This window comes from Monopterus albus, unplaced genomic scaffold, assembly GCF_001952655.1.
Source record: "Monopterus albus unplaced genomic scaffold, M_albus_1.0 scaffold90.1, whole genome shotgun sequence".
Lineage (NCBI taxonomy): Eukaryota > Metazoa > Chordata > Actinopteri > Synbranchiformes > Synbranchidae > Monopterus > Monopterus albus.
Window position 1 is genome coordinate 1,197,729 of NW_018127970.1, and position 12,796 is coordinate 1,210,524.

Genomic DNA, 12,796 nt, shown 5'->3' on the forward strand with positions numbered 1-12,796 from the left:
GCGAGCTGTACCACGGGGCTAGCCTCCTCTGTTTCACTACCTTCTTTTTCAGAGGGGCAATGGTATCAAGTGTATTACGCAGGAAGGCTGCAGTACTATCAACAAGATTATTGACTTGTGTGAGAGTAAAATTAAGGTGGCCTCCCTCCACTGTGTTGGCAAACGGCACTAAAGTAGATAAAGATGGAATTAAATGCTGCTTTGGCTTGTGATGTTAATTATTCATTGGTATACAATTTAACCTGGTCCTCTAGTGTACACAATGCATTGCTGTCTCCAAATAATACAAAAAAAAAAAGTTATTTAATAACTCAAATGTGGTCATACCGTCATACCACATTTAGATAGGCTCCGTTCATTTGGCACCATGCTTTCAATTTTGAATTGCTTTTGATTGGTTCTCTTGTTTGACTTTGCACGGCCTCTCATCTGCCAATCAAATCATTGCACATTGCTCTAAGCAACCAGAGTCTGCCATGCCTGGCTGTGACCAGCCGACAGCACCAGGGTGGGTGGTCATTGTTAGTATTTTTACATAAGTTCTGGATTGCAGAATCTACTGTATATGTATTTGATACAACAACAAGTGGTCAGATATGTCCTGGTCATACACTAAGATAGTGATGAGGCACTAGTTTACAACATGCTGTATGTATATTAGAACCAGAATCCTTTTCCTAGTTTGTGCAACAGTCCATGGATCATTGGCCTTGACCTGCTGGTGGAGTGGGGGGGCCATGGTGGATGTGCCTGGGGCTACCTTCTGCCTGCATGTGGATACCATGACTCTCCACACTGTGACACTGGAGTCGCCGGCCAGAGGGTCATTTACACCTCCAGGGTCAGCCAAGGGCTCATACACGCCTACGTATACTGCGGCATATTCCTCTGCAGCGTACACCAAGACCAGGTGAGCCTGGGAGGGCTTGTATGGGAGGAGCTATGGAAGGAAGAAGCACTGGCATAGTATATTTAGTTTGGTTTGGCATGGATTGTTCTGTGTTCTGTGTCAGTGCGATTAACAGAGTGTGTTGTGTTGTTAATAAAAGTGGCTCCAGGGAGCACATAAAAAAGCACCTCCTGTCCCCGGCTTCGTCTTCCATTCAGCCTACATTACAATATTATGTAACTGAAGAGCCTTTAATAAAAATTTGACAGTAATAAGTGTTGAGTACTGTCGTGAGGTTTACACTGCGTGGTTTAAATTTATGTTACAAATTTTCAGCTTATTGCCCAACTTAAAATATTCTTTTAGAAATCAAAAAGTAATTAAAAGTAATTTGTTACATAACTAGTAGTCTGTGACCTATTACATTTCAAAAGTAACCTGACAGTAATACAGGGTTAGCTAGGTGCTTTGTGTTACATTGGCTAGCAAACAAATTGTATTTTTAGTCTGTTCATACTTTCATACTGCCGCACTAGATCTTGACTTGTTGAGAAACATTTGTGTACGTTAATTCTGAATACATTGTGATGTTATCTGTCAAACCTTGGTATTTATTCTTTATTCTTTGTTCTGTGGAAGGTCTCGAAATTGTCCAGATAACTGAACTTAAAATTAATCTCCTTTTGAATCTAAAATCATTTAGCGCTTTAAGCAGACTACTTCCCAGTCTTATTCAAGTAGCTTGTATATTGGCAGAACATGGGTATATACTTACTGTATATGAGACTGTTACATTATCAGCTTCACAAACAAAACAGGTGGCAAGCTGCATTATTATAAGGCCGTTTTCATTTGCTTAGTTTCATCTTGATACTACAGATGTCTCTCTGTCTCACTCTCTCTTCCACCAACTCTTCTATCCACACAGGACAGAAAAAGCATCACAATTTTCCCTCAGTGTTTCCTCTCTGCTGAAGCATTTGTGTGCTTTTTTCCCCCCACTCTTTATTTTTCTTCTTCCTTTTCTTAAACTATTTTTTTAAGACTCCAGTCACATCTGCAGTCCCGCGGCCCTATAAGGAGCTTTCACGCTTTTTGGTTTGCTTTAGATGTTTAATACCCCCTCTCTTTTGTGTCAGGGAGCTGGAGAGGCGTTAAGAAGCGCTGATAAACCCCACTTAGATCCCTTCCTGGCCCGTCACCCCGGCCTGCCGGGCCGCTTTAGCAGGGAACTGATCTGTGACGGCCTGCCACTCAAACTGAGCATTTCTGAAGGCTGACACAATGGAGTGAGCAACACATCAGAGGGCCCAGGGGTGGGTGGGGAGGCGGAGTAAGGGAGGGTGAAGCGAAGGAAGGAGAGCAGGCCAAGAGGTGCCCTAAAAGACGTCTAGAGGAGGGGCCGGAGTTTATCTGCCTGTTATCTTTCTCCTCTCCTTCAAAGTGTGCAATTTCCCCTTCCCTCCTATTGCTGCTCAACACTGTGGAGCGCTGGTTTTTTACGTGGCTCTGTTGGTTTCACTGTTCATCTTTAGGTTGGCAGTAACACACAACACCCCTCAACTGTTTTTTCCCTCTCTGTGGTCAGGGGTTATCAGTCTGGCAGGTAGAGATGAGAGACTGAACAAAGAGGCAGAGAGTTGGTGGGTGGGGTTGAGGGATTGAGGATCAGATAGGGATCAGCGATGCAGCAGGGTCTGGGTGTTGGTAACAGTGGGTCACGCAGAATGTTTACCGCAGTGTGGCGTAATGAGCCCAACCAGGGCGGGGCAATCATAGGGTGGACAGACCACGTCAGGAAGCACTGTGTTGTGATTGATAGGTGGTTGGAGGGGGTGAGCTCAAGGGGGACGCGGCTACCGCTGCTGGCAATGCCAGCACTTTCCCAAGGGGCTGCAGGTGGGTAGCAAAGCCTAAAATGTCAGCGGTGATATCTGTGCAGCTCAGCTTGCATCACACTGTTGCAGCTGCCTGCCATCCATAGCTTCTACTCATTTATATAGAGACATGGGAGTATTATGAACACACACACTCACCACTGTTTTCATTGCTTGTGGGGACTTTACACTGACTTACATTCATTTCCTGTAGACCTATCCTAACCTTAACCATAACCACTACTTGCCTAACCCTAACCCTGACCCTAACCTTAAACCATGCTGCCACCCTAAGACAAGAGGATGGCCCCACAATGTGAGTGTGTGAACAGGTTTCGGTCCCCCCAAAGTAAGTAATACAAAGGCAAACTCACACACACTTTTTTGTGTTTCCTCACCACCTTATTCAATCACTGACTTCTGTTCTATGGAGCCATATTCATGCACATAGACAGACATACTCCATGGGGTGTCCAAAACACTTACCCATCTTCACACACGCTACTCTCGCCGTCTGTCATCTTCTCCTCCACACACTCACATTGTGCCTCTGTCAGTTCTACCACAGCTATTCAGTCATGTGGTGCTCCACCATTCTTTTTCTTCCTCACTGTTGGAAAACAGTTTTTCTTAGATGTTTATTTTTGCATACACCCTGCCTTTGTCTTTTTTCACTTTTTTCAGTGTATTTACACAGGGCATTATTTTTGATAGTGTGTGTGTCTTGTGCTGTACTTGGTGTGTGTGTGTGTGTGTTTGCTGCCTAGATGCAGCTGAATGATGGATGCATTGGCAGTGGAGGGGTCAGTGTCACAGACATTGTGGTCAATTGCCCCTTGTTCCCTGAGTCTAACCTTGAGCAATACTCCCTTAAGAGTCTCAATCTGCCATTAAGGCCCATGTCTACACACACACACATGTTCACACTCATTCCCTAGTGAGTGTGTGCCATTAGTAGCTGGCAGGGCCCAGTTTGACAGAGAGCGATTAGCTCCCTATCATGTGCATTGATCACTGTGTCCTGGCTGCTCTTCCATAGGAGGGGCTAGAGGGGTATTTACAAGATAGTCGGGGGATTCACACACATGCAGGCACATCTTTGTTGTGTATATGCATTATTATTTTTTAATTCAAACAATTTAAAAAGAAGATTTTTTGTGCATGATTTAAAAAAATTACTTTCAGCCAATGCACCTTTAATATGTTGAATTTTCATTCAGTATCTATATCTGAAGGTCAAGGCTACAATGCATGGTGCAGTTAATTTTCAAAATAGCATGGGTGGCACAATAAAACCTGTTTACTGTACTCTTATGCTGAATTAATACATAGATTAGATATCTGCTGAGTAACTCAGTGGCTCAGACCCATGATAAAATAATCTGCCTTAATGACAAATGCTTATTGAGCTCACCTCTGGCTTTAGCTAGCTCATATTGGCTGCACCTTCAGTAACCATTAGGTCCAATGCAATGATTACAACAGAAAATAACCATATCTTGGTTTAGTTAAAATTTGAACAGACAATGAAGGTCATAGTCTTTGTTGCTAAGGGTTCACTTCCTTCAGCAGCTCCCAGTAGTTGGCTGGTGAAAACATAAAATGTAGTGAAAACATAGAATATATGTTAAAGCTGTAGCACCTGTTAGGGTGTATCTATGTGTTTGTACATTTTGTTTATTTGATCAAATGTAAATTAAAACCAAAAGAAAGGAAACTGAAAGCAAAGGCTTCATGAAACTGTCAAACTGCGCTACATTAGTTGGATTTAGCCGACATTGGAAGACCGCTGTATGTGTGTCTGTTTTAAGTACAGATGTAGTTGTTAATCACTTATGATCATCTTCTGTGTAAAACTGTGGTGCTACACAGTACAGTTTATAAATGTTACTGTAGGAACTATTCTGTGAATTTCACCTTTATCTTGAACTTGTGCATGTGTCTAAAGGTGCTATGGTATGGATAACATTATAGGTATTTAAACAAAGAACAATGGCCATGTTTTTCTTGATAATTACAGTAGACATATCTTCCAGTATGTGCACTAACTTAAGAATGTCTCTGTTTAACTGTATGTTAAATTTAGATAAATCAATATAATCAGCCTAATTTAAACATCAGCTTGATTACATTTGTAGAGCTGCACCCACTTCCCAACCACTTCCTCTCTGAGGTCTATTGTATTTAATATCTCATATGTGGCGCTCTTAGCTCCAGCGGCCCCTCCTACCTTGCACCCGTCTCCTTGGGTACTTCAGACCCGCTCCCAGCTCTTGTTAATTGAGTCTAATTGAAGAACATGAAGGGGAAATAAAGCAAGCAGGCTTTTACAACATAAAAGACTGCAGCCGCCTCTCAATAGTATTTATTTTCAACCTCTTCCACTCTGATTTAAGTGTAAGAGGACAATAGTGGTCTGACACTGATATGTGTGTGTTTGTGTGTGTGTCTGTGATCTGTTGTTTGATTTAGTGCGCTCACCTTCACAAGGACCAGCCTCTTATCAGATCAAAGCTGCAAGCAGCAGCCTATGAAAGACAGTGTGTGTGTGTGGAGGAAAGAGATGTAGGTGAGGCGGGGGTGTTTTCGTTGCTTTTAACCCAGGACAATGGGACGGCAAAGGAGAGCGCAAGCGAGTAGTCTTTGAACTAATGAAGGGGAAACCTTTTACTCTGCTTCATAAAAATGTCCAGCTCTCCCTGTGCTATAGATTCTCCCTCTTTCAAAGTAGAAAGAAAAAAGTATTTTATTTGCGCCATGCTTGTCACTGTTTTACTTTTGTCCGCATAAATCCACAGCCCTAGACAAAAAGCCATACAAAGTGAAAATAAGATGTGGCTGAAGATTATTAGAGCTGTGGTACATGAGCACCTATAGGGTAAGCCAGGTTGTGGTTTAGTAGGTGTGAACCTATGTAAGTCAAGTTAAGATGTGAGATTTAATTCAGATTTTGTAGTTTAGACAACAAACAAAGTAAAACAGCTCATGGATTAGTGATTGACTAAAGCCAACAAGATTTCATATTGGCCTACAGTAATGTACTACTGTGTGTTGTTATTTTAAGGTTCACTGGGTGCAGAGACAACACAGTCATTACAGAGACAAACGCGCTCCAGTGCCAGGATTGGACCACAGTACCACCGACAGTAAGTTCTGACTACAGTGTTTGTTTGCCAGGAAATTCTTTTAATTGTGATATTTTTACATTACACCAGCTCAAACCCCAGAAAACCTGCATTTAGACTTATTGCATTGACCTCTAAAAATGAATATTTATGACTAAATAAATTAAATAAGTAACAGTGACAGTAAATGTCAGGAAGAAACATTGTGTCATTGTTTAGCATTCAGCAAGACTCAAGATTTTGACTTATTTGGTTCATCTGTGTTTATTGACACTGGTTTAGCAACATAATCAGGAAACTCCACAACTTCATTAACCAAAGAAAAAAATTTCAGGGCAATAAATGACAAAAATGAATGACGGATCAAAGTACTGTCAAAAGGTGCATCTAACATTTGTCCGTGTGCATTTTTAAGCTACTTTTGAGACAGTCAGACTTGTTCTTTTACAACAAAATAATTTTGGTGGTTTTTACAGTTAAAATATATGATGTCTGTTAAGGCTTTAAATTGTGTTTGTCATACTGAAAATGGCAACTGTAGATTTACCAGCTGACAGATAGAAAAGTAATGTGGTTTAAAGTCTACATACAGTAAACTGTATGGTACAGTCAATATCAACACCAACATGTTCAGATATCGCTGTGCATTGAAGTACTGTATGTGACAGTTTTCTAATTAGTTTGAAGAACACAGAAAAATGAAATACAAAATTTCTCATGTGAAATAATAACTGTTCTAATTTTGGCAGAAAATTGCATGTACATATTGAACCCCATCACTTATATCATATGAAGCTGACTGAAAAACTTCTCACTTTGCTGCTGTGATTTAGAAGTGTACTTGAAAGTGTGCCAGTACACTGACACCTCAGTGCTGGGTGTGGTTACAGGTGCAAAGTGAATTAGATGCAGAGCTGCAAACTTTAATCAGCTACTTTCATATTTGTCAAGGACTCTTATATTAACACAACTTTCCAGCAGAGTATTAAGCCACTATTTAACAAATATAAGCATGAAAATGTAAAGTCTAAAATAACTGAGAGGTAAAGCTACAATATGTACACAGAACCCTTAAGGCCGTTTGTTCAGTCTGCGTTTCAAAGGTGTGGAAAAAATGTAGCTCTCTCCATTCATTTCTATGGGGCATTGTGTTCACTGCAGCCAGCACCAGCACCAAAACGATGCAACTCTGTGTGGCCAAGAAGTTGGATCTCTTTCACCTTTCGCCACAACAGATGGTGACATCATCTGGCAAAGGCACTATCTTGACCAATCACATACAGGGGACGATCAGGGCGTGTATGCCTACGGGAAGAGGACTGTTTTGTTTACCTTGTTAGCTTGAGCCTTCGCATTAACGTTAATGCACCATAATGACATGCCGTGCATTTTTTGTTAGTACTGGATGTTAAACAATGTTTTTGTCTATCAATGCCAACATGCTGCTGGTAGCATTGGTGCTAAGGTAAAGTAGGCAATGTTTTCAGCATGGCTAACAAAAATACAATGGACCCCCGACCTACATCTGACCAAGATGGCCCCTTGTGTTAAAACACAGCAGGCTGTTGTGTTTTTACCGGATCAGTCTGAAAGCCCACGTAGGCTGCACACAAGTACAGTTTCTACAGGTAGTACAAAATGTGATTATCTTCAGAAAGAAAAACATTATAAAGAAAATATAACAGCAAGAATAATGTCATGGAAATGAGGCTATGGTGAATAAATTAGCACTTTAAAAATACTTGTAGTAAATACTGTATTTTTGTTTTTGGAGGTTTTGGAAGGAGATTAATTTTCTATATTAGAAACACACACAGATGAGCTTTCAAGCTGTTCACCTTTATCACTTGCTTTGATTAAACTGGCAACTTTTGTGTTTTCCTATTCTTATCATGTATTTATCAGGAGCAGTTACTGTATAATAGTATCGTGTTAATGCTGTATGCTTAAGATTAGCACAGGAGGATGTAAGACTGTCATAGCAATTGTTAACCTTTAGCATTTTTCATGAGCTGGCATATTTTGTAAAGAAGACAAGTTAATTCTTGTCAAAACACCTTTTACTTTCACATCAGTTCATTTTTTTAAATTAATTATCTGTGTTTGGATATGTGACTTTACATTTTCTTCTCAGTTCTTAGGTAGGTAGTGGCACTGTTGGACAGAGCAGTTTGCTATTTGTTAATCAGTCTGAGGGTGACCACAGGTCTAAAAGCACCATAAACAAATGATGTAATGAAATAAAAAATTCACAACTAACAAGTTAAATGTGTGACATGTATGAAATAATGAAACTTCCAGCTACATACTTTACTTACAGTATATATGCACATTTTATACAGTCTTCCAATTTTAGTCACCTTATTCAGAGCATGTAACGTTTTGCACAATATATTGTTTTAGGTTTACTGTAACTTCAAAAGAAAAGGCCCACCACTCAATAGCTCATAATGACAGTAGAAACATCTTTTTAGAAATTTTTGAAAATGTATTATAAATCAAAGGGGAAATCAAAAGTAGTGAGACTCTGTGCTGTGGCACTCCACACTGTGGCCTGGTGGATCTTGTTTGCTTTAATTTTCTTTGAGATGTGTCAAGAAGTTGACTGGATTCCACCTGTGGCAAATTGACTGGACATAGTTTAGTAAAGTGTGTGTATATAAGCCTCCGCAATTCACACTGTATGTCAGGACAAAAACTAAGCTATGAAGTGCCTGGTACTCTGTGATTAAACTGTGGTGTAGATCAGGGAAGGGTATAAAACAATTTCTAAGCTCTGAGTGTTTCCAGGGCCACAGCAGCCTTAGTAACTGTGAAATGGAAGACGGTTGTAATCACCACTACTCTTCTTAGAGCTGGTCATCTGACCAAACTGAGTAACTGAGCAAAAAGGGCCTTGGTCAGGGGGGTGACCAAGAACCCAACAGTCACTCTAACAGAGCTTCAGAATTGTTTTGCAGATTCTCGGACAACTTTTGAGTAAAAGGCCTGATTAATACCATTGAAACATGGTGGTGGCAGCATGATCCTGCGGGGGCTGGGAGTGGGGGTTTTCAGCAGCAGGGACAGGGAGACTGGTCAGAACTGGTGAATGCAGCAAGTAACTGATACACAGCCACATATTAATGTCACTACTGTGCATTTTAACCAAAACAATGTTAAACTAGGACCACATTCTGTGAACAGACATGCACTATAGCCTCAGGCTTTTTTCTTATCTGAACTCCATTGAAATTCACACTAACTTCATTTAGTTGATTTAATTTGTACTGTAGTCAGTCCTCTAACTGAACTGAACAAATGTTCAAAATGTGGTTTTATGTCACAATTGGTTTGAGAATTGCATTATAAAGTATTAAGTGCACAAAATTGTTGGTTTATAGGTACGTAAATGCGTATGCCCCTGTAATGGCTGTTTTACATAGACCATTTACCACAGAGGATTTTCTTAATGCCTCTGAGACATACGGTATCTTTGACCTTTATGATGAAGCCAGTGCTTTAAGTGCAGCTGTTTAATGCCTGTTTAATATTTACTCTCCTGCCTGTGTGTACCAGTCCAATCGTCTGTATATTTTTTTGTAATTTGTGTGTATCCTGTCATGTTCTGTCCCTGATGTCCTGCCTGAGACTCTTATTGTGAAAGGAACTCCCAGGTTTTCACCATCTCATTCTCTCCAGTTTCACTCTCAGTGACTGATTTTTTAGTTGCTGGATCTATTCTGTGGCTTGTTTTCAAGCCGTCATCTGATACTGGCTCTGTACCTCAACTTGTACCAAGCCTGCCTGTTGCTGACCTGGTTTCTGTCCCTGACTCTGCCTCTGCTGGGCCCTTGTATTAAAACCTTTAGACTTGCTGTTCTGACTAGTGTTGTGCATTTGGGTCCACCATCCAACCCTCATCTGACATGTATACTAATACATAGGCCAAATTTGTGTTGACATTTATTTTGAAATGCAAACATTGAACAGTGGCACATTGGTCATTTTGCGTAGAATTAGGGCATGCAAATGTTAGCACAAATGTCCCTATGCCCACAATGCTCTATCATTTAATGCATTGTCTTTTTAATTTGTACACTGTTAATATATGAGTTTTAGACACGGTGTATAGAAAATGTTTTAGCTGTCCTACTGCTTCCCTCTGCTCCCAGTCGTTATGCAAAGCTGTCTCCTGGCTGTCGCTTTATTTGCCTTGCACACATGAGACACTGGCAGATCTTCCCTCAAACGACCTGAATGTCGAAATAAGTTTTAGTGGTCAAGTTTAATTGGGTTGAATAGTGTGTGGTTTGTGCATCAATGTCTAATGTCCCTGTGGCCTAAATAGATCTGAGTGTACACAATACCAGCTCTGATCACATGATACATCACATAGCCCACAAAGCATTTTACATAATTAGCCTGTTTAAAATTGCTATAGAAATGTTTCAAATAGATTTTTTTAGAAAATTGTTATCTGATGTCTATTTCTTTCTTTGGTCAAGCAATCTTCTGCATTATGCTACTGCCAGTGTTTGTTCTCTCTATTATAGTCTGTTCAGGTTGACCATATTTGGGTTCAGTTGTTCCCAGGTCTGTCTGGGCCTGTCTGACTGCAAAGAATGCATTTATGTGCTTGCGTGTTTGTTATGGGGTAGTTTTGGATTGGTTCCCACCTTTTGGATCCTTGCATAGCTCTATACCAGCAAGCACTGTAAAATACTCTTTCTGATGATGCTCTTGCATGTGTTTTAACATGTTTGTGTGTTGCAAGCAGACAAGTTGTGTTTGATCCACTACTCTTTGTCCAGTGTCACTTTAATTTAGTCAAAACACCAAACGCTGTCAAGTGATTTTTGTAGAGAACGTCTGACACAGTTCTAGCCCTGGCTTCTCACTAGTATTAGCTGTACCATCAGCACTCTGTCTATGACTTGTACATCTAGGGGCTAATTTTAGAAGCTGTTATACATGTGCTAAGACCCAGACCTAATTAAAATGTGGTAGGCTAATATGTCAGCAATTACTTGGTTCACAGCGAGTACTGAAGCATAAAGTTGCATACCGAATGGAATGATTCAGGATCAATACATGTATGGTTAGACCTAATTAATACTAAGGCTGGAAATATATTCATGCATGTCTGTGTGCACAGTGGAAAAAAGAGCTTCCCATTAACACCTGGTGTGATAAATTTTGCAATATGTCCTATGTTATGAAACAAACAGATTAATCTCCATCCCAAATGTGAGAAACAGAGGCAGAAAAAGAGTGAATGGCAGTGAAATTGAGTTATATGCAGGGGTGAAAATGTTAGGAGAGAGAGAGAGGCGGTGAGTGTAACATGTAGTGCAAGGAAAGAAAGGTGCAGGCCTTGATGAGGTGATAGCACATCCAGAGACAGCGAGTAAAGCTGTGCTGCAGTAATGAGATGCTAATGATATGGTAATCTGCCAGCAGTATTCCACCTCAGTGGAGAGAAAGGGAATCTGGGAGGCCTTTCACCATTGGTTGGAAACCAGGGACTTCCTGAAGTCATAGTTCAAGACAAGAAAAAAAAAACTACACACACACACACACACACACAGACACACACACAGACACCTCGCTGAGTTTAATGTTGATTAATCTCTCTCTAGAGCATCTTCTTTCAATTTTGTGTGCTTCCAGGTTCCCAGAGGAGAGAGTTTGCAACTGACAGGCAGCCTGAGGAGAATAAGAGTGACCAGTCCCTCACCTTCAATGACCCGCTCTGGCCCATGCAGTGGGAACTGGTGTGTATAATTGTGTGTTTGTGTGTGTTCTTTGGGGCTTATCTGAAAGCCTCCTTTCACTCTCTCTCTTTCCTCTCAGCTCCTCATGGCAAGGGATGTTCCTCTGACAGGCATAAGTCAGGCAGGCTTTCATGTGTGACTGGAGAGAGAGAGAGAAGATAGAGGGAGGTGGGAGGATTATGGAGAAGGAGAGAGGAGGTAAAGAGGTAGTCCACGTTGAATCGAGACAGATGTCAGGGATTGTCAGGGAGCAACACTGAACAACTAGACAAGCTCATCCTCCAACAGAGCCTTGTTCGCACTGTTTTTGACCAGTATGTGTTTATGAAAATCAACAAGAGCAGAGAATCAGTATGTTTGGGTATAAAAATGTCATCTTTTAACTGATTAATACTGGCACAAAAATATCCCCTTAAGAAGCTGCATTTATGGCATGTCAGTCCCATAATCATTAGATTTCAAGCAGAACAAAACCCCCTCTGATCAGCTCCTCCATCAGAATGGACCACCTCATTTCAAAAATAATTTGGTCCTATTAGTAAAGGAAGTGTTTGTATCCCAAAGATTTTTATTTTTGACAAAATCTACAGGCTTTTCTAAGCTTAACAATGATATATCTGCCATATTGGCCACTGCCAATATGGCGGGGGGGGGGGGGGAGGGGGGGGCTGGTCCCCGCCGAGCCTTGGTCGACCTCGAGTGAAACAGCAGGTCTATAAAACTGTAGATGGTATGTTGGTAGTCAAGGACGAGTTTCTTAACTTTCTTGCGGTTAAGATTAAGACAATGTGCCAGGACGAGCTTGTTCTACTTGCCTCGAATCACTTTGACACTCGATGGATTGAATCTTCAAGGAAGGTGTTGTTTGAACTGTGTCCTAACACAAAGCAACGCTACAGTATGTGGCATTTAAGGGAAAGCAGAAAGATGTAAATAACATCAAAAGTTGCCTACAACTCTTAAATGAGTGTGGAGATGATATACCGTGCAGAGTTGCTGTAGTGGAACGCCATGTGATGTCTGATGGAAGGGAGCAGCTGGGTACGGACATGCCTGGAGTGAGGATCCATGGCATTGATGCACAAGCCGGCGCCACGGACGTAGCCGGGGAGATTCCTAGCGAGCTGGATGTGTTGGATGGCGCCCCCG

General features: G+C 41.1%; 1 protein-coding gene across 1 annotated transcript in view; it reads left to right on the plus strand.

Moving 5' to 3' along the window:
* The window catches only part of LOC109964548 (neuroendocrine convertase 1-like), a 187,161-nt gene that overhangs the window by 37,501 nt on the left and 136,864 nt on the right, over positions 1-12,796 (plus strand). The window contains exons 4-5 of the mRNA XM_020607920.1: positions 5,831-5,912; positions 11,544-11,647. Of these exons, the coding sequence (XP_020463576.1) occupies positions 5,831-5,912; positions 11,544-11,647 (186 nt within the window). The remainder of the gene's footprint in view (positions 1-5,830; positions 5,913-11,543; positions 11,648-12,796) is intronic.